The sequence below is a fragment of the Quercus suber genome, unplaced genomic scaffold (genome assembly GCF_002906115.3).
Source record: "Quercus suber isolate HL8 unplaced genomic scaffold, Cork oak 2.0 scaffold_49, whole genome shotgun sequence".
Lineage (NCBI taxonomy): Eukaryota > Viridiplantae > Streptophyta > Magnoliopsida > Fagales > Fagaceae > Quercus > Quercus suber.
The window spans coordinates 167,939-187,117 of NW_027069514.1; the positions used below are offsets into that span (position 1 = coordinate 167,939).

The following is a 19,179-nucleotide window of genomic DNA, read 5'->3' on the forward strand; positions in this document are numbered from 1 at the left end:
CATCCAAACACTCCCTAACCCTTCCCAGGGCAAAAATTGGTTTACACCATTTGTTTTCCCACTTCCGCCCTCAGTTCAAATTGGTCTTAATTGTCTAGTTTTTTTGGGCGATATTTTTTCCTCGGGCAATTTCTTGGATTTGCTTAGATTATTGTGGCTGTTTTGAGCAGATTTTATGATTTCTTGGGTTTTGTTTGATCTTTGAAATTTGATTTGAGCTAATGTTTTCTATGATATCATGGTTTTTTTTTTTTTTTTTTTTCAAATACTAGCAAAACACCTTAAAATATTTTCCAAAGAATTTTTTGAAATGCAACTAAACACCTAAAAATATTTTAGATCAAAACAAACACAGCCTTACTATTTGACACGCCAGCAGCTTTAGACCTCTGTGCAGACCAGGACCAAGATTACAAGAGCAGTGAGATGAAAAAATAAAAAATTCTACCCGTTTTTTCTTATCTCGCCCACTTTTTCACTCTGCCGGGAAATCCAAATTTACATCTTCAAATCTACTCATAATGGTCATTTGGGCCTACTTAACATTAAGAAAGAAAGAAGAAGAAAAAAATTTATTATATGGAATAAATATTAGACAAGAAATAAAGACTAATTGTGGCCCTATCTACTCAATGTACGCAATAATACTTGCAGAAGGATTGTTATGTCTAGCCAAAGTAATCACTGTAATTGACAGTTCTCAGGCTTTTATATCTACAACAGAATGCATAATTACCAACCTGCAAACCCACATCGTTCAAGCAAATAAATAATGTATGATTCTGTGTAAGTCTCACTAGGAAAAATATAGTCATAAACCTAAAATGGCTGGCAAAAGCTACCTGATATTATAAGGAAATACTACAATCTAATTCCTTGGCAGCAGTACCAAGAAATTCAATTGACATTCCAGTTGCGAGTCTGCTATGAGCTTCCCATGTTAAGCACTTTTCAATGTCATCTTGCCAGTCAATTACACCTAAACTAAAATACTTATAAGGGGGACCAGACATGCCATTTATGTCCACTGGTTTAGAATTAGACTTAATTGAACCAGTGTGCAAAATATCACGAAGAACTGATATGCTCAGAGCACGAACATGAGCACTTGGATGAGAAAGGCATCGGATGGTAGCTGATAGCCGGCACTGCAGCATTAGACCAAAAATTTGACATTAGTAATGGTTTTACATTAACATAAAACGAACAGAATACTCATTCTTTTCGTCTTGTTAATGAGTAATGTCAGGTGGCCAGTCAATCAGGCACTTGGACTTTCCAGTGCCCAAGTTCATAGCAAATTTACATTCAGCCAGGAATCAAACTTGATCAAGTGTGTCAAGAATTGGGTGTGTATGTTTACCTTTAAGAGGTTTGAAAGGCCATCTGCAACTGCCAATCCAGATTCTCCCCACTCCAGCACAGGTTGAACCGCTCTGGCTGTTGCTTCCAGTAACTGATAATTTATGTGTTTGGATCATCAATAAAGCATTGAAGATATAGAAATATAATAAAAATAATAGTAATTAATTAAAGGGAAAAATTACAATTTACTCTTGTTGTTTGGCCCTATCACAATTTAATACACAAATTTTCAATTGTTACATTTGACCCCCTAAGATTTGGACTAAAAATGAAATCATTAGAGTGCGGCCCAACGTATCTATCCATAACAATTTCATTTTAATCCAAACTTGAGGGATCATATATAACAATTGAAAAGGCTTGGGGGACTAAATTGCTATTGGGTCAAACCACGAGGGGATAATTTGTTCGTAAAATAAATGCAAAATCTGCTAATTTGAACAGAACCCTAACAGTTTCATTTTAATCCAAACTTTTAAGGGGTCAAACTTAGTAACTGAAAGTTTTTGGACTAAATTCTGACTGAACCAAACCGCAAGGGGGTAAATTGTAATTTACTCTAAATTAAAAAACATACTGAGTCTACTTTTCAGTGTTGTAAATCATCAATCAATCCAATGTGCAAGCGTTTACAAAACATGAAAGGACACGCCTATATGTATTAAGACCAACAGGTTGGCAAGCTACAGGTTTCAAAATTAAATGCACAGTTGACCTTCTCATTATTAATAACCACCTTGGATAGAAAAAAGTATATATTAATTATATTTCTCCACAGCTTCTATTTAAACAGAATCAATCTGCATCACTTTGGTACAAAAATAAGACATCATATACATTATTCAATTGATGAATTCAAAAAATAATCAATTATGATACGACCTTCACAAAAAGAAAAGTGTAACATATAGGAAATCAACGCATTTAGGTAAACAAAAAAGGGCGAAGAAAATGGGGCACAGAGAAAAAAAGAGTTGTAACAGTATCGTTCAAGCAGAAATGTAGTTGATACTTGAGAATATCAATAATCTGAACAAAAGTCCTAGTTTAGTAGTAATAGGCCCTAGTAAAGTTAAGACAAAAATGCAAAACTTACCCTCTAAGTTTCTCCATAATTAACTTCAATTCTCTAAATTTGCTTTTGTTCATTTCAATCCCCTAACTTTCAAGTTTATTCAATTAAGGATTCTCAGTAAATTTTTGCTAATATATACTTTTTAAATTCTAGAAAATATTTTTCAATCATTGATTTAATTTTTTAATTCAAAAAATTTGAAGAAAAAAATTAAAAATTTGGGCAATTAACCGCAACATATGACAAACGTTGATGGATAAGCCTTAACTGAATAAACTTGAAACCTAGAGAACTGAAATGAACGAAAGCAAAGTTAGAAAACTTAAATGAATTTTGGTTAAACATTTTTTTGATAAATATCGGAATTGTATTAAGCAAAATTCAATTCAAATTTAAATTTAGAGGGTGAGTTTTTCATTTTTGCCTAAAGTTAATTTAAATTTATCAATCAATATTATATTTAAGAGTACAAGTAATTTTTGGTTTTTATAATTTATAGTCACAAAGAAACTTTAGAAAACACTATTAATTATGAAGTGTTAGAATTATTTATTCCATGGCCTGGAACAAAGTTGGTTCCTTAAAAAATGATTAAACAGAATATTAATTTGAAGATCAACTGTGGTTGCAAACTACATTTGTCAGTCATGGAACTACAAAAACATAAAGTTATGAGATGTTACCTCTAGTTGTGGTAAAGTGCAAGCTTCTCCATCAACGAGCATCCCATCTGTGGCGCGCAGAAGCAGATCTGAAGCACTTGCCAAAATCATTAATGATTCTGGCCTATCATGATTTCTCATTAGCTCCACAATCAGTTTTACAATTCGTTGATTGATTCTCCACATCTTCTGACCTTGATCATCATCTTTGGCAATCCAAGGTTGTAATTCCCTATCCGCCTGACATGCAAACAAGGCCATGAAAGTGACGAAACAAATAAAATAATTGGAATTACAATATAACAGTAAATAAGGATGGTGACTGGAACACCAGCTAAGCAACACCTCTATTAGAGGTACATGATTAAATTTACCATATCACAATAGCTCAAGCTTTTAGGTTGATCGGTAATTTAACATAGTATCAGAGCAAGAGCTCCTAAGTTTGATTTGTGATTTTACTCTACCTTCCATTTAAAATGTTAAAAATCCCACGTGTTGGGCCACACTTATTAAGGAGATTACCAATTGTTCTAAAAGCTTAAGCTGTTAGGAAATGATGAATTTAATTCATTACCACAATGAATTAAATTTCACAGAATATTTTTTTGTTCTTTTCCTAGAAATTTGGTTTTCATCCCATCACAAAGGTTGTTCTGAATTTTTAAAGCCATATTTAAAAGTTGGTTTCAAGACAATTGCCAAAAGAAAGCTAATATATATATATATATATATATAGGTGACAATTTACAAGTTGAACAAAAGTTTGGACCTGAAGAACAACTGCTGTAGCTGCTTTTGTAGGTGATGCTGATACGACATTGCATAGCGCATCTAGAACCTAAATACATCCAAATATGGTCAGTGAAATACATTTCAGCTTGAACATAGACACAATTATTGAAATGAAATAATAGCAGAAATATATTAAATGAATGAACCATCCCAGAACCAGAAGTGAGATACATTTCAAATTCAACATAGAAGCAATTATTGAAATTGAAATACATCCAAATATGGTCAGTGAATTACATTTCACATTGAACATAGACACAATTGTTCAAATAAAATATAGCAGAGATATATTAACTGAATTAACTGTCTCCAAACCAGAAGTGCCTATTGTTAATACTTAATGGTAAATTGGTAATAATCTCCTACTCCAACATAGAATGTGGGAACCAATTCACAAGATCAAGGCAGAATCAGATATCTTGTTCACATTTGAAATTTCATGTCACTAATACAATCTACAAGCATAGACTGAAAGTTACGCAATAAATTCATGGTAAACAAAATAGCAGAAGGAGACAACAGCAAATACAAGTTTTGTGATTTCTTGCATTTCCCAAAAAATACACACACACACATACACACACACACACACAATATAACCATACCATGAACAGATCCTTTTATCGTCAGACATTTAAGTGATATTCCTTTTACATGACAACAATTCAGTTCTAGGAACATAACAAGGTACATTCATATTTCTATTATATCCTTAAAATATTGTCAGAATATAAATCCAATTTAGGGAACATTATAGTCAGAAAATTATATTGCTTATGTTCAGGAGTTTATATACTGAAAGACTTAAAGAGAGGTTGCAACAGAAATGATTCATACCTGCCTCCATCCTTGTTGGGCAGAAGTGCTTTCTTCACTAGGTTGAGTTTCAGGAGCTGCAATCAACTTGTGCCACAGCAATGAAACAACAGAGAAACATAATTCTTGTTTCTCTGGCAGCACTGATCTTAGAAGAACTTGAGCACTGCAATTAAATCCTATATGCCTATCCATCGTGAGGAAGTTGGCTAAATCTGAAGCATCTAATGGTAAATTTGCAATACCTTTACCCAAGGTATTTCCTGAGCCTTCATTTGGATGTGATGCTCTAAATTTAGTATCTGAATGGGCTGAATCCAAAGACTGTGGAGTAGATGACTGCCCAGGATCAAAGCAAACACTGTTTTCACGTTGACTTCGTCTTTTGCCATCAGAATTCAGGAGGGACTTCTTCCACAATGGTGCATGTATTAAGTGTGCTTCTAGTGGCTCAGCCTTGTTAACAATGGATGCAACAGCTTTGCTATGAATATCAATGAGGTTGTATAGTGATGATGCCCTGGTGTAAATTTGATTGTCCCACTTGCAACGCATCAAAACAGAGAGAGCATGCATGCAAGCCTTTGACCGTCTAAATAGTTCAGAAATATGTGCAGCAACCATTGCCGCAGCAACTATCTCGTTTGAACTATAACTCCATGAGGTGCCAATAGTAGAGGGCTTCAATGAAAAAAGTGCTTCTAAAATTGCTAAGATTCTGTGAGTATGACGAATTGCAGAGTCAATACTATTTCGAAACTCATCACTAGATCCATTTATTTTCACAGGCTTGACAGCATCTGAAACATCTTTAGAGTTTGGGTGACTACTCGCCCTTGAAATTAGAGGAAATAACTGAAGCTCACAGGCAAGAGCACAAACAGCAGCTAGAACATATGAATCAAATGCCGCTACAGGCCCTTGCTTTTTCAACTTCCTAGTTTTCATCTCCCTTTTCCTTTCAGATATCACTTGTGAGTCCTCAATGCTTTCATTAGATGGAAAACTTTCTTCACCTCTCGGTCTCTTGCTCCCATTCAACTGAGCTTCATGACTAACACACACAGTCAACACAACAAAAAGTAGTCGTGAAGCAAGCTCTACAGAGGCACATGATTCTAAAAAAAGTGAATGGACCATGGTACGAAGCTCTGCCACAGCAAGGTTTTTGGAGGCAGACCCTATGCCATAAAGGTATCTTGTTTTTCTGGTTTGTTCTTTAGAGGACTCAGATGGAAAAGTTCTCTGAAGAATTGCTTCAACAGTAGCAACAAAAATCTTCATGAGACATGCTTCAGATGGACTTCCACGAGGAAGGTATTCCAGGACCTTAAGGAGAGGTATGTACAGATTCCATGATAATATGGGGGGTTGCAATGGAGTTGCAACTATGATTTCAGGAAGATCAACTGCAGAGGAACTTAATGGAATCAGGCCATAGGCAGCTTCCCATATGGTACAAATTCTCCATTCAACCTCAGGGCCATGGGCACAAAGCATTGATGCAATCCCTTGTGCAGTAGCTTCAATAGTCGCTTCTGCCGCAGGCACTTCTATCTGATCAGAAGTAATTTTTGAGATGGCATTTAGGTTAGATTCATATTTACACTCGCAAAAAATAAAAGGAATCATAGTTGAAAAAAACTATGTTGAAGTTCTCCTAGCATATGGAATCATAAAACTTGAGAAAGATAAAAAGACATGCCAACAATTATCACTTGTACCTGCTTTTTATAGCTTGAAATATAACCGCCCAAAGGTTCATGTTGAACTTCAACTCCCTCAACTTGCCTTAGTGGAGGAAAAAGCAATGCAGGCTGTGAGAGTATGCGGAAAAGTAAAGCTGCTGCAGCATCAGCAGCTATGCCTGCTCTCATGGACATTGCAGTCCCAATGGCACGCAAGAAATGCAGATGCATCCAGTTCCGAGGAAGCTACATCAACAAAAGAATAGCAGTTTATACCAAAAAACAAAAATGCTATATACATTTAGATTTATCTGTTTTTAATGCTATAAAGTGGCTGTTAACAAATTGAAACATCAACAATACCAATTATGGTTAAATCAAAATCTTCCGATCCCTTTTGCAACAAAAACATTGTATTCTAGAATAAGGATAGTAGTCTAGGTAGGAGAGGAATGCATGAAGAGCAATAAGAGCTACGACCTATTAGAGCTCTAATACAATGTTGAACTACTGATTAAGGATTAAAGCATTTATTATACAAATAAATTAAAGGCCCAAGTATGTCTGTCTCTGTGTGTGTGTGTGTATTTCAGGGGAAATAAATGAACAAAGGTGTTCAGTTACATTCCAGGGGAACCTATATGGAAAGAAGTGTGAAGAGTGAACCAGATAACTTGAGCTTTGCACTGAGGTTTAAAGCAGGAGGTAAGAATAAAAAGATGCAAGCCTGACTGATATCCCACAGATCTTTGGAGTAGATCAAGGGAATCAGTCCCACTAGTGGCAAAAATTACGAAAGTTTATTGCATATCAGCAGGGACTAGCCACTTTGACTCTTTATTGCATCTTTGCATGGTGAGTTGAAGGAGAGATTTATGAGAAATATTTATACAATTATCAATATTATAACAAATAAAATAATGAAAAAATACTTAATTTTAAGAGGTTTCTGGGAGCCATGAAGTATGGGCCTAAAGGATTTGGGACCAGGGTAATGAAATGAAAAAGTTGAAGACTATATACGTGTGTGTGTGTGGAGAGAGAATAAAATGTACAACACCAAATGATGATTTTAGTTGTAGAGATTCTACTGCTGATACTATAAAAGGTCAGAGACTATAAAACATAACATCACTTAAGTTTTCAATGTTGTTAGGATGTTCAATAATTCTCCAAAATCTTCCCACCCAAAGGATGTACTCAAAACATATTTGGAATTTAAGGGAATCTCCAAGAAACTCATCAACATTTGACTACTTATGCTGATGTAAATTTTAGAAAAGTTACCAATAAAAGATATGCAGGATTTTATATTCATTAGTGACAATTACCTCGACTGGGGAAACGGAAGGAGATTGTTATTGTATAATTCATTGCTGGTGCAAAATCCTAATCTTTGTTGATGGAAATATGAATATCAGGTTTTCCATATAATTCAACAAGATCTCTTCTTGCAGATCAATGACACTAACAATAAAGATTTCTACTGAAGCAGGTTATTAATGGGTAACAGATTAAAAAGAAAACTATATTGGTTTGAATGAGTTCAATTGATACTGATCAGAAGCATAGTATCACGGCATACGTAGTTTTCTACCAAAATATCCAGCTTACCCTTATGCCAGATGCATAGTCTTCAGCAGCCCGAAGGAGTTCTACAAGCTGCACAGCAGCATCAAGTGCATCTGGGGCCCATGATGGTGGTGCTTCAAGAAGTCCAAGAAGAAGTCTCTGTGTGGCACTCGGTGTAGCAATGGCGTAATACCTAATAGAGAGAAGAAACAAATTCAATCAATTTATCAACAAAAACTCAAGATATACACTGCTAGATTCAGTTTCTTTTCTTTCCCGTGTTCCCTCAGAAGGAAAAGAGAGTGGTGGAGGGAGGAAAAGGATGTCAGGTTCAGATATTAACCTATGAAACAAACGTGCATATGGCTCAAGAGCTGGTAGCCCAGCAACTAGATGCTCATCCAAAGCTGTTGTGGGAGGAGGAAGCAGAAGCGCAGGGACAGCGGCTGCCGTTAAAGTAGCAGTTTCATAGCGAGCAACTTCCTCATCACAAACACTTAAAATGACACCGGCACCATTTGCAACAGCCCACCTTGGAGTTGATGGCATAAGCTGAGGATGCTTTCCAGATCCCCGAGAAGAAGCTGGAAAAGATCCCAAAAATAAAATAAATTTTTTTGAAAATAAGTCAACTAATGTTGCCCCTTGTCTCATGGAGTATAAATCTTTCTCGATATTACATTTACAAAGATTTGAAGAGTGTAAATGTAGATAAGGGCCGTTATAAACTTTTACGAATTTAGTAATATATGTGAATAGAGAAGGTACAACCATATTTAGCAGTATAAGTAAATGGAGAAACCAACCACTCTAGGAGTCCCACCTAGTTTTCTTATTTGCTCTTTGCCCCTAGTCATTAACACCACATGGTATCATAGTCTTGATCTTAACCCAAACCATCAATGTTCTTTCCTTTTATCCCTCCTCATCCTATTATGCCTATTTCTTCTCTCTCCATTGCCATTTGAAGAACCAAGGAACCAAACCAGTTTATCATACAGACAGAGTCCATACAGTTTCATAAAGTTCCAGAGTTTGATATGATTCAGTGCACATAAAAGTTTATTAATTTTTTTCTTTTAATGTTAAATTTGTTTAGTTTGCTTGCTTTGAATTCATTTTCTTCTTTACGTTACTTCTTCATTCAGCTAATCAGAAGAGCAGCATGGGGATGGGTGTCGAAAGTTTTATATGAGGTGAGATAAGAATGGAGAAACCCACCTCATTGCTGTCTCTATTTACAAGATAGCTTACAAGAAGAGGAAGAAACAAATACTAGGTGTTTTTCCTTGCTATTAATACAACAGTGTAAGTTTTTCTTGCTCATAAAAATTACAATGAACGGAAAACTAAGAAAAAAGATAGGATAACCCTTGTTTTCCAAAATCCTGTCAAGTAGGGGTGAACTACATTATAAAATGCAATTTGTTCTTCAGTTCTCACAAAAAAAAGTACATATTAACCTAGACCTTCTATATTTTATTAACTACTTTAATATGTCCTACCATTTCACATAAAAAATTAGTAATAAGTTTTTTTTTTTTTTTTGATAAGTAGGAAAAAAAAAAGAAAAGGGGATCAGTTTCCATAATATGTATTTCAAATTTAATGTTGCCAGTTGAAAACTTCATCTCGTTTATGAAACTAAGTAAGATTATTCAGAATTGCAACTCAGAACCATCATTTCAAATTATGTTACTGCAAATCACGTAAAAAATATATATATAGAATGCAAAGTCACATTTTATATTCTGAAGAGAGATTTAACTAACCAGTAGTAGGTGGCTTGAGTTCTCCAGCAGCATATTTACCCATAACACCACTGCACCTGTAAATGAAAGAGAACATTTGAGAACTTAAATAAGAGCATATGAAAAGAAACAAAAAAAGAAGGTTAAGTCTTCTTTTTCAACCATGTGTAAACCTTTACTACCAATTGAAACCTGTAATTAATCAAAACATTACTTTCTAGTTTGTGCTTGGAATTGTTAACCATCAATAAACCAGCATGTCCTTGAAAGTTAAAACCAACAACGGCAATTTTGGAATATTACAGAGAGTATGATAAATGGAGCAGCAACAGAAATTGCTAAACTCCTCAAGTCCACCGTGATATCATTGGCGTAACAAAAAAATATATGTAAAAATAAATAAAAGAATAAAAGAAAAAGAATACAGACCCAGAATTAAGACATCAACTGTCTTATCTTTTCAGAGATTCAGTTACAGTATTCATTTTGCCCTCAAGTTAGCATAAGATATCTTGCATTGCCAACTGATCAAAAATCTCATCACAATGATAACAGTGTGATGTCTAAAGTTTGTGATTATAAAACACAAAAACAGTGGCAGCTCTAGGGATTTGTTTTAGGGTGGTCACTAAGAAACTTAAATTACACAATCTAATATAGAGACAACTTGAATATATCAACATCACAACAAAAAAAAAAAAAAATGCAAATACATGAAATATTACAATTTTTTTGTACTAACAAAGAGAGAGAGAGAGAGAACTAATAAGAGATAAAGTGAAAATTGAAAATTAAAATTCTGATATGAGAATAATAAAATGACCACAATAATTTCATAATAAATCTTATGCAACAAGCTTTATTGGTGGGTAAAACATGTCATATTGAGCCCAAATTAAAATTAGTAACAGCTTACCACATAAAATTTATTGTGAAAAAATTGTGAATGTAACATTACTCTTATTTTGTTGAACTCAAATTCTTGTAATTCTCAAGTCAAGGTGTTATTAGGATAGTCAAAATAGGTTAATTTAATATATAAATTTTGTTCATAAGTATATATACATTTTTTTTCAAGTCAGGGTGGTCACAAAACAAATTAGTTTAATCTAATTATTTATATAATGTTTTTTTGCTAAGTATTAAAAAAAAAAAAATGGCAAGCGAGGGAAGTCCCAGGACCACCCTCGTACAAGTGGAGCTGCCACTGCACAAAAACGATTATGATAGAAAATGGTAAACTACCACTTATCCCAAAAGCTTAAGCTATTAAGAAAGTGTGACTTTAATTATTTAACCTTTATTCTAACAGACAACACATTGCTTGGCACAAAACATTGGTAAATGAATTGCAATTTAGCCAGTGTTATGAATAAAAATGAAGTTTGCAAGACCCAAACCAGGTTGTCCAAGAGCAAAATTCATTCACTTAAGCCCTTTTCCTCACAAGAAATAAAACATCCAGTCTACCAAATTAAAAACAGTTGTTCTAGAAGATAGAGATATCAATTAATGAAGGCAGTTTGGAACCCCTAATACTAGTTTATCTAAGAATAAACTTGAACCCTTTAAGCCTTGGAGTTGTTTAATTATTTTTCTAAGAATTGGATCAGGTGCCACTTTGCCTTTCCACAGTTCATGTCTTGTTATCAGCATCATAATTTTCATAACTTCATAACCAAAACAGTAGTGCTAACTGCTAAGCCACTTCTAAATGATGCACTCACCATCGGAAATAGTCACTTCGGATACCAAGAGGTGCAGCCAGCAATATATCTGTAATCCAGGGAGACAAAGGCCTTAAAGGTTTCCTCTCTTGCTGTAACAAAGGAATATGGTGGCTGGATTCCCCTCTAGAGTCACTAGTAGTAGCATGGCAGCCACTACTGCTTCTTTCTGAATCACTATTCTGTTGTTCCATCTTGTATATTGGGCGATTGTAGTGAGTTAAAACTCGCAAAATCTCCCCACATGCCAGAGCCCACTGTTCAGAGTACTCATTCTGTAAAAAGGGGGAAAAAAAGTTGATAACAATTTCCTCTGCAACTTGTAAAGCACATTATGGGTTCCATCAGAGAAGGAAAAGAGAGAGAGAGAGAGAGAAGAAGAAGAAGAAGAAGAAGAAGAAATAAGTTTGCAAAATATAAAGGCAGAAAATTTTGTTCATCAAGCAAGGAAAATCTTCAGTACAAAATGAAAGAGATTTGAAAATAGCATGATCTATCTGCTTATTAGTGCAATACCTCACTGCTTGGGCAGACCAATGATATGAAAGAAGCAAATGGAGAACTGGTTCTATCATACACCAGTGTACCATCAATGATACATGAAATAATTGGAAGAACAACAGCATGCCCATGCTCTGGATGATGAAGGACAAAAGTAGCTGGAAGTAGATTTAAATACACAAAGCAGTCATTATACAGCATTTTCAAATGAGAACTTATAATCAATTATTGTTCAAACTAACATGAGGAAAGCATTAATACCCAAAACGTCATCAAAAAGGCGCTTTTCCTTTGATGGATAACGGTTACGGATCAACTGTCAAAAATAACATGTTTCAGTAAGCAAAATCTGTTATAAACATCCAACACCTCAAGTCTCCATGAAATTAGCATTTCTTTCATTCTAATAATAAATGGAATTAGTAGAGTATCTGTCTCATTCCAGCTTTCAGGATGAGAAAAATTAGTTCAGAAATAAAAACAAAAAGAACATACCTCAGCAATGTCCTCTGGAAATTGTTCTGATGTAAATTGACCAAAGTACTCAACATAAGCAGTAATTTGAGCCTGGTGGGGAAGGAAAGAATGAAGTACGTTTCTCAAATATTGTAAGAAATGGACTCAAAAGAGGCAAAAATCTAATGACCAAAAAGAAATCAACTAGAAAACATAAGATATAGAGAAGATCAATAATAATAATTTAAAAAAAAAAAAAAATCATTTCCAGAGCAGATAATCTACAAACAAGTAGTTTTTTTAACCCCTTTGTACTTTTGGAATAGGCATACATAGAGCAAGTTCTCAATACCTTAACCTTCAAAGCAAACAAGATGTTGTGGAAATAGAGATAAAAGTTACACCACAGTAATTTGAGGAACTAAAGGATGCATTAAGAATATAACACTTAGATAATGAGATAAATCTACATATTATGTTAGTTGTGTTCCTTCCAGTTTTTCTCCAATTCTTGTTCTTAACCTTTCTCCAATAGTTTATTGAAAAACGGGGCAGTGTGGAGAGGAGAAGTGGGGAGGGGGGACACTTTGCTGAGCATAATTGGCGTTGGGTATTCCCTCTATCTCGATTTTCTTACCAAAAAAATAATCTGAAAATGAAACACTTCACATCCAAGTATCCAACCGAGGGAAGAAATTTCTTCTCTTTTTCCATTTCTCTTTTCTCTTAGGAGATCAACTGCTTCTCATACTACCAGACATACTGAAGTCAGCAGCCCTACGAGCTGGTCTTACTTCCTGTGAGGACAACTTGAGCAGTTGAGCATATCATTGCTAATTTGAAGATAATTTTTAGCTTGTACGTCTAAATTGACATTGATACCATCCATCTGTAAATTTCCTAATAGTATATAGCTAAACACAGCACTTATGCACTCTATTCAGTAGACAACTTTGTATGAACAAAGGAAAGAAGTTACAATATTATCTCCTCAGTGCCAAATGGAAAATAATACCCCACTTCAGACTCAACAACAACCAAATTCTTTTTCCAACTGATTACTCATATCACCATAAATTCCTCAAAAATTCAGTCTTCACTTATTCCAAATCAACTATTTCAGCAGCTTGAACCTAGACCAAACATGAAACAAAAGCATAAAGCATGTATATTTTTTTTTTTGGGGGGTGGTTGGTTATGGATGCTCAACATATTAGTCAAGGTCGGCCACGTGAACTCTTTTTCTCCGTTCTATTCTTTATCCGAAGTCATACCCTTTGTTAACTGACATAATTTTCACTACTACTACTACTTCTACTGGTGAAAATACTAAAATTCAACAAGAAAAACTAAAATCAAGCATAAAAAAGAAAAAGAAATCATAAAATTAGAATCAGAAATGGGCAGGCACCTTTCGTTGTTGGGCGTCTTGCGGGGGAGGCCAGAACAATGAGGAGAATTGAAGACCATCAATCCACCTCTCACATGAACCAGCCATTAAACAAACTTATGCTCTCTTAATACACAATAATCAAACTAGCTAACAATCAATAATCAAAACACTATAATTCGCCATCAGGGCCCGGAGGCCGGCCCGATGTGGTCATAAGATCGATCAGAAACCACGGATTGAGCTCCACAACTCCCAAAACCCTCTGCAAAATAAATCGCCAACTTTAATTTTTAACTTCTTAACTAAAAACAAAAACAAAAAGTTTCAGACTTGCAAATCTTGTTAATTGTTAGCTTAATTGTGATTGAAATCTAAGTTCAATGACTAAAAGAGTAAACAATTAAAAAAGAAAAAAAAATCAACTTTATCAGCCTAAATTTAAACAAAACTTATATTCAGAAACTACAAACGAAAATTTTGAAACAAATTAACCACAAAAAAAATAAAATAAAATAAAATAAAATAAAAATATATATATATATATATAAATAAATCATCTAAACACTAAGCAACCAGTACCCACCAGTTCAACTAAGCTTTTGCGTAGTTGATAAATTTGGCAAATATCCTCAAATTAAAGAAAAATGCTATTTTTTAAGGCAAAATTACAGCATGAATAATCAGAAAAAGAACACTCAAAAGTATTTAAGTAAGAAACATAATTTTTTTTTTCTAACATACGTAGAAAAAAAACAAAAAAAAAAAAGAGAAAATAATTACAAGTACCTACAGGTAGCACTCTGGAAGCTGATATCTGAAGGAAAAAAAATCTTGAGATATTTTTAACTCTGAAATACTGTGATGTAAAATGAGAAAAATAAAATTCTTTCCTTTTTTTTCTTTTCTTTCTACTTTGCTTTTGGTCTGAGAAATATAAGAGAGAGAGAGAGAGAGAGAGATGTTGAAGTACTAGGTGGTAAGAGAGAGAGAGAGATGTGAAGATCTTTAGGAGAAGAGTGAGAGGCTTGTTATTGTTAAGCTTAAGATTTGGGGAGTGCGTACGTGGCAATGATATTTTCCGCGAGCCTTAGAGGTTGAATGTCACGTCATCATCTATTCCTATTACTCGTTTAAATTAAATTCCCATCGCCATCCCCCATACATGCATACATTACAATACATCACATTCACATACATAAGTGAAACCAAACTTCTTCAACTTGTACCTCGTCGTCAAGCACGAGGGACTGATTGAATGGTATAGTGCTGAATAACATATGGTGGTATGTGAAATGACGCAAATGCCCCCAACATCATGCATTTTATGAGTGTATTAATTAGACTATTTGGTTCTATACTTTCTTTCTTTTTTCTTTTTTATTGATACTCTAATTTAATCTAAATGTTTATACAGTAAATCTCTTACTTGGAGACTTCAACTCGTGATCGATTCTATACTTGAATTCAAACATTTAGTTACATTGGTCAATAAAATAAAAATAATTAAATTTAAAATAGTAAAAAAATTTATTCAATGAACTTAATGTATCAGATTAATAAATGTAAACTTATTGAAGGAAAGTCTATCCATGACAATAAATATAAGTACTTGTGAAGTGTGAGAGGCAAGAGTGTTTTTAAAGAGAAATTATTAGGTCCTCCGAGAGGACTGCAAAAGTAGTCCTCCCTAACCTGCCAACCAATAAAATGTAGTTATTTATGCAAATGTGACATTACTTGATAATTTTTTATTTTTTATTATTATACCAATTAGGAAGCTCACTCACCCATATGCATAGATAGTATCATCTTATTGGTTAGGAGAACCACTTCATCAATCATCCAAGTGGACCTAATAATTTCTCTTATCTAAGAGGGAGTTTAATACACATATACACTTAAATTAGATTAGAGTAAATTTTATATCTTGTATCCAAATATATATATATATATATATAATATGACAACAAATGTAAATTATTGGGCTGAAATAACAATAAATGAAGTTTATTGGACCAAAATGACAATTGACCAAACTTAAGAATATAATTTGTAATTTCGCCTTTTTTCCAAAAAATGAAATTTTTTGACGGAAAAAACTAGCAATAACAACAAGTGCGAACCTCCATGACCAAAATGACAAAAATGACTGTAATTTTTTTTTTTTTTTGACAACAGCAGAGTTAAAAGAGGGAAATAGGAAATGACGGAAATGGCCCAAACATGATGAATAATTGAACATAATACATGGTATTGGGTCGTGTTCAAAGCAGCAAATTCCAAGTTGGAATTATCGTTTGGTAGGAGACGTGGCGAATAAAATATTTTGGTTGTTGGAGTGGTCTCTGGAGGACAGTGCTAGATATTTTCGCTGGAGTTTGGCTTTATTATCTATTACTTATGTGTATGTCTTCCTTGTTTATTTTTACCGTCTGATTGCCAATCAAAAACCATTACTCTGAATGATGATTATTTTAAATTAAAGTCTTAATCCACATAGAGAAGAAGAGAACCCATGGCCATGGGAAGTCTGGAAGTGTGCATCGGTTTTATCTTTTCTTGGATTACTTTTGCCACCATTTTGGCTGTCACGAGATTTTTGCCGAGTGTGAGGAAAAGTAAAAAAGTAAAGATAAAAAAATTTTAAAAAAAAATGTGAGAGACTTTTTTTTTTTGAGAAGTAAAAAAAAATGTGAGAGACTTGGGTGAATTGGACGGTGCAATTGTATTCGGATCCCAATCCATATGAAGAGTAGTAGAATACCGTCTTTGATAATTAAAAATAAAAAATAAAATAAAAAATTACAAGAAAGTAAGAGAAGACAGGGGGTTGGGCATACTTCTTTTCATCTGACCCTGAAATACTCAAATCAAAGATTCCATCATCTACTTCTTTTCAACATGAAAATTTCATTTATTCTACTCTTCTTTTTTCGGAATAAACATTACAAATTTTAAAAATATATATACATCATACCATATAATTTAAAATCACATTCCATCCAATAAAGTATGATATCTTTTCTCAAAAAAAAAAAAAAAGTATGATATCTAATTTCAATAATTTTTTTTCCGTATAACTGTTTCCATAACTATTGTTATGATATGTTGTAATTGGATAGCCATTTAAACATCTCTTTCTCTTCCCGATTGGTTCTGGCCTCTCCCGTTTTAAATAATAATAACTTTAAATATAAAAATAAAAGATATATTATAATTGGTTTATAATAAAATGCTATTAATAGCGAACTTATATAAAAGTGATATTGTTCTAATACCACTTTATGTCTTACTAGTTGTGTCTCCACTCTCACATTTCTTGTGACCTTGTCATATTTTAGACAACATGGCATCATTAATAGCAGTGCGTTTGGATTTTCTTTATTTGTAGTAACTTATTTACATAGTGTTCATCAAAAGATACAATTTTTTATCACTTTTATGTTAAATATGTGACAAAAAGTTAAAAATTAATTTATTTTATTTTCTTTGTATGAGAAGTTTGTAACTTTTATTTAGTATAAGACAAATACAATGCGTTTTGAATTAGATCTAACTCAATAATACTAGAATTTCCTCAACCAAGTTACAAAACTATTAATGCCTTTAGCATACTAAGCAAGAGTATGCGCTAATTGATTCGCTTGGTGGTGCACATGGAAGAGTTTCACTATTTTGAAGCAGTTTAGTTGAAACTAAATACTTTGGACTAGTGGGTTCCAGTTAGCTCAACTGGTAAAGTCTCTGATGGCTGAATAAGAGATCTGAGATTTAATCTCCGCCTATACTAAAAACTGATTGATGTCTAAGTCTGATGATAAAGAGCTATCATCATGAACAGATATCATAGGTTGAAATTTTCTCTCAAAAATAAATAAATAAATAAATACCTTGGACTAAATTGATGATAAATGTAGGTATCAAAGTTGTATGGTCTCGTACTACAATGCCAACACCAGCCTCCTTTGTAGGTATTAAAATTAACAATTTTGTTCTATAAAATTATATTTTCTCCCCTTAAAAATATTTTTAATTCTTTGAGAGTAATGTTACAACCATAAAACTTTTCTACAATATTTTTATAAACTATTGAGGTAGTAAATTCTTATTAATTTGCATATGAGCTCACCACTTACATTACTTTTTTACCTAACAATAACCACTAATCACATTAGCAATTTATAACAACACTTGTAACTCTAGTATTTTCCTCATTTTAAAAGCTATAAAAAATTTATAGATCTAAAATTTAAAACAAAATATACAAGCCCTAAAAAATTAGCTCATCAACAAAAATTACCAAATACCAATAGCAAAAATATAATTAAAAAAATTAAGCCCAATTAACCAATTTTACCCAAAACAAAGAACCTAACCTTCTAAAAAAATTTAAACAAAATAATTTTGTCCTCACCTAGCACTACTAATCAAAGACACTTCAAAAAAAAAAAAAAAAAACCCGTAGCAGCTAAACATCATAGCTAGAAATCAAAGTGATCGCACTCAGCCAACAACAAAACCACCCCCTTAATTCTAAGCTTTGGTTCTATCCTTGATCTTGGCAACTCCTCCGTTCAGGTATGAGTGAGTTTCAGGCTTGCAATCCTAAACTCATCTAGGTATCTACTACTCTCCTTACTATTTCGCTACTTAACTTCCTCTAGCCATTTATCCTTGCCTCACATTTCTGCATAATAAACTCTTCATCAAGTCACGACATGAAGCAAGCTACGACACACTGCACAACACCATGTGTTCACCAACACACACAATTCCTTCCATCCATCAAGGGGAATATCCGTGAATTAGAAGGTCCAGCATTTCAAGGAGTCAAGTTCATCTTTAAATTCATTGTCAAGCCATTTGAAGGAGGTCATGGCATCATGCATGAAGGTTTATAAATCTTAGTCACTATAAGACATAAATAATAATATACATATATAGTAAAATATGATGATTGACGAGATGAGGTTTCAGGGTTCAAACTTCAAACCTCGTTGTTCATCAAAAAAAGGGTTCAAACTTCATTCATAGACGGACCACATCATTCACCATAACATAATCAAATCCTAATGATGGCTTATTGGCTTGGGGATCACACAAAGGGTGTCTCATGAGTTTTATGGATCGAGAAAACCAATTTAAATGTAAATCCAGGTTTTCGAGTTTCAAATTCCTTAGAAAAATATTTCCAAAGGGTATTTCATGAGTTTTTGTGGAAAAGTATTTGAAGACGTAAAAATTCCATGGTTTTAGGGAAAATATTTTTGTGAAAAATTCCCTATGAAGACACATGGATTGGAAAACCATTTTATAAGAAAATAACAAGGAATATAGTTTGAAATTAAATAGCAGAAAGGCTTTGGAAGATGATTTTG

At 33.5% G+C, this 19,179-nt stretch overlaps 1 protein-coding gene across 2 annotated transcripts; it reads right to left on the reverse strand.

The window, feature by feature from the left end:
- Positions 1-553: 553 nt before the first annotated feature.
- On the reverse strand, positions 554-14,812 carry LOC112019344 (protein GIGANTEA). Of its 2 annotated transcripts, none has more exons than XM_024051874.2 (15): positions 14,592-14,812; positions 13,820-14,063; positions 12,448-12,519; positions 12,214-12,268; positions 11,968-12,110; positions 11,452-11,726; positions 9,746-9,801; positions 8,317-8,557; positions 8,016-8,166; positions 6,438-6,647; positions 4,735-6,270; positions 3,875-3,943; positions 3,124-3,342; positions 1,364-1,456; positions 554-1,148 (listed from the first exon to the last, which is right to left on the reverse strand). In XM_024051874.2, exons 2-15 carry the CDS (start codon positions 13,904-13,906, stop codon positions 849-851), a joined length of 3,507 nt encoding a protein of 1,168 aa, XP_023907642.2. In that variant the 5' UTR covers positions 13,907-14,063; positions 14,592-14,812; the 3' UTR covers positions 554-848. The 2 variants fall into 2 exon arrangements, with proteins under 2 accessions (XP_023907642.2, XP_023907641.2); XM_024051873.2 differs by having other exon boundaries at positions 14,588-14,812.
- Positions 14,813-19,179: the final 4,367 nt, after the last annotated feature.

What these genes read in the sequence shown, in the direction of transcription:
- LOC112019344 (XM_024051874.2), bottom strand. Translation starts at nt 13,906, where the DNA reads ATGGCTGGTTCATGTGAGAGGTGGATTGATGGTCTTCAATTCTCCTCA. An exon ending in ACTATGCATCTGGCATAAGG is followed by an intron (nt 6,648 to 8,015) that starts GTAAGCTGGATA and finishes TTGTTGATGTAG; the next exon opens with CTTCCTCGGAACTGGATGCA. An exon ending in CTACAGCAGTTGTTCTTCAG is followed by an intron (nt 3,343 to 3,874) that starts GTCCAAACTTTT and finishes TTTGCATGTCAG; the next exon opens with GCGGATAGGGAATTACAACC.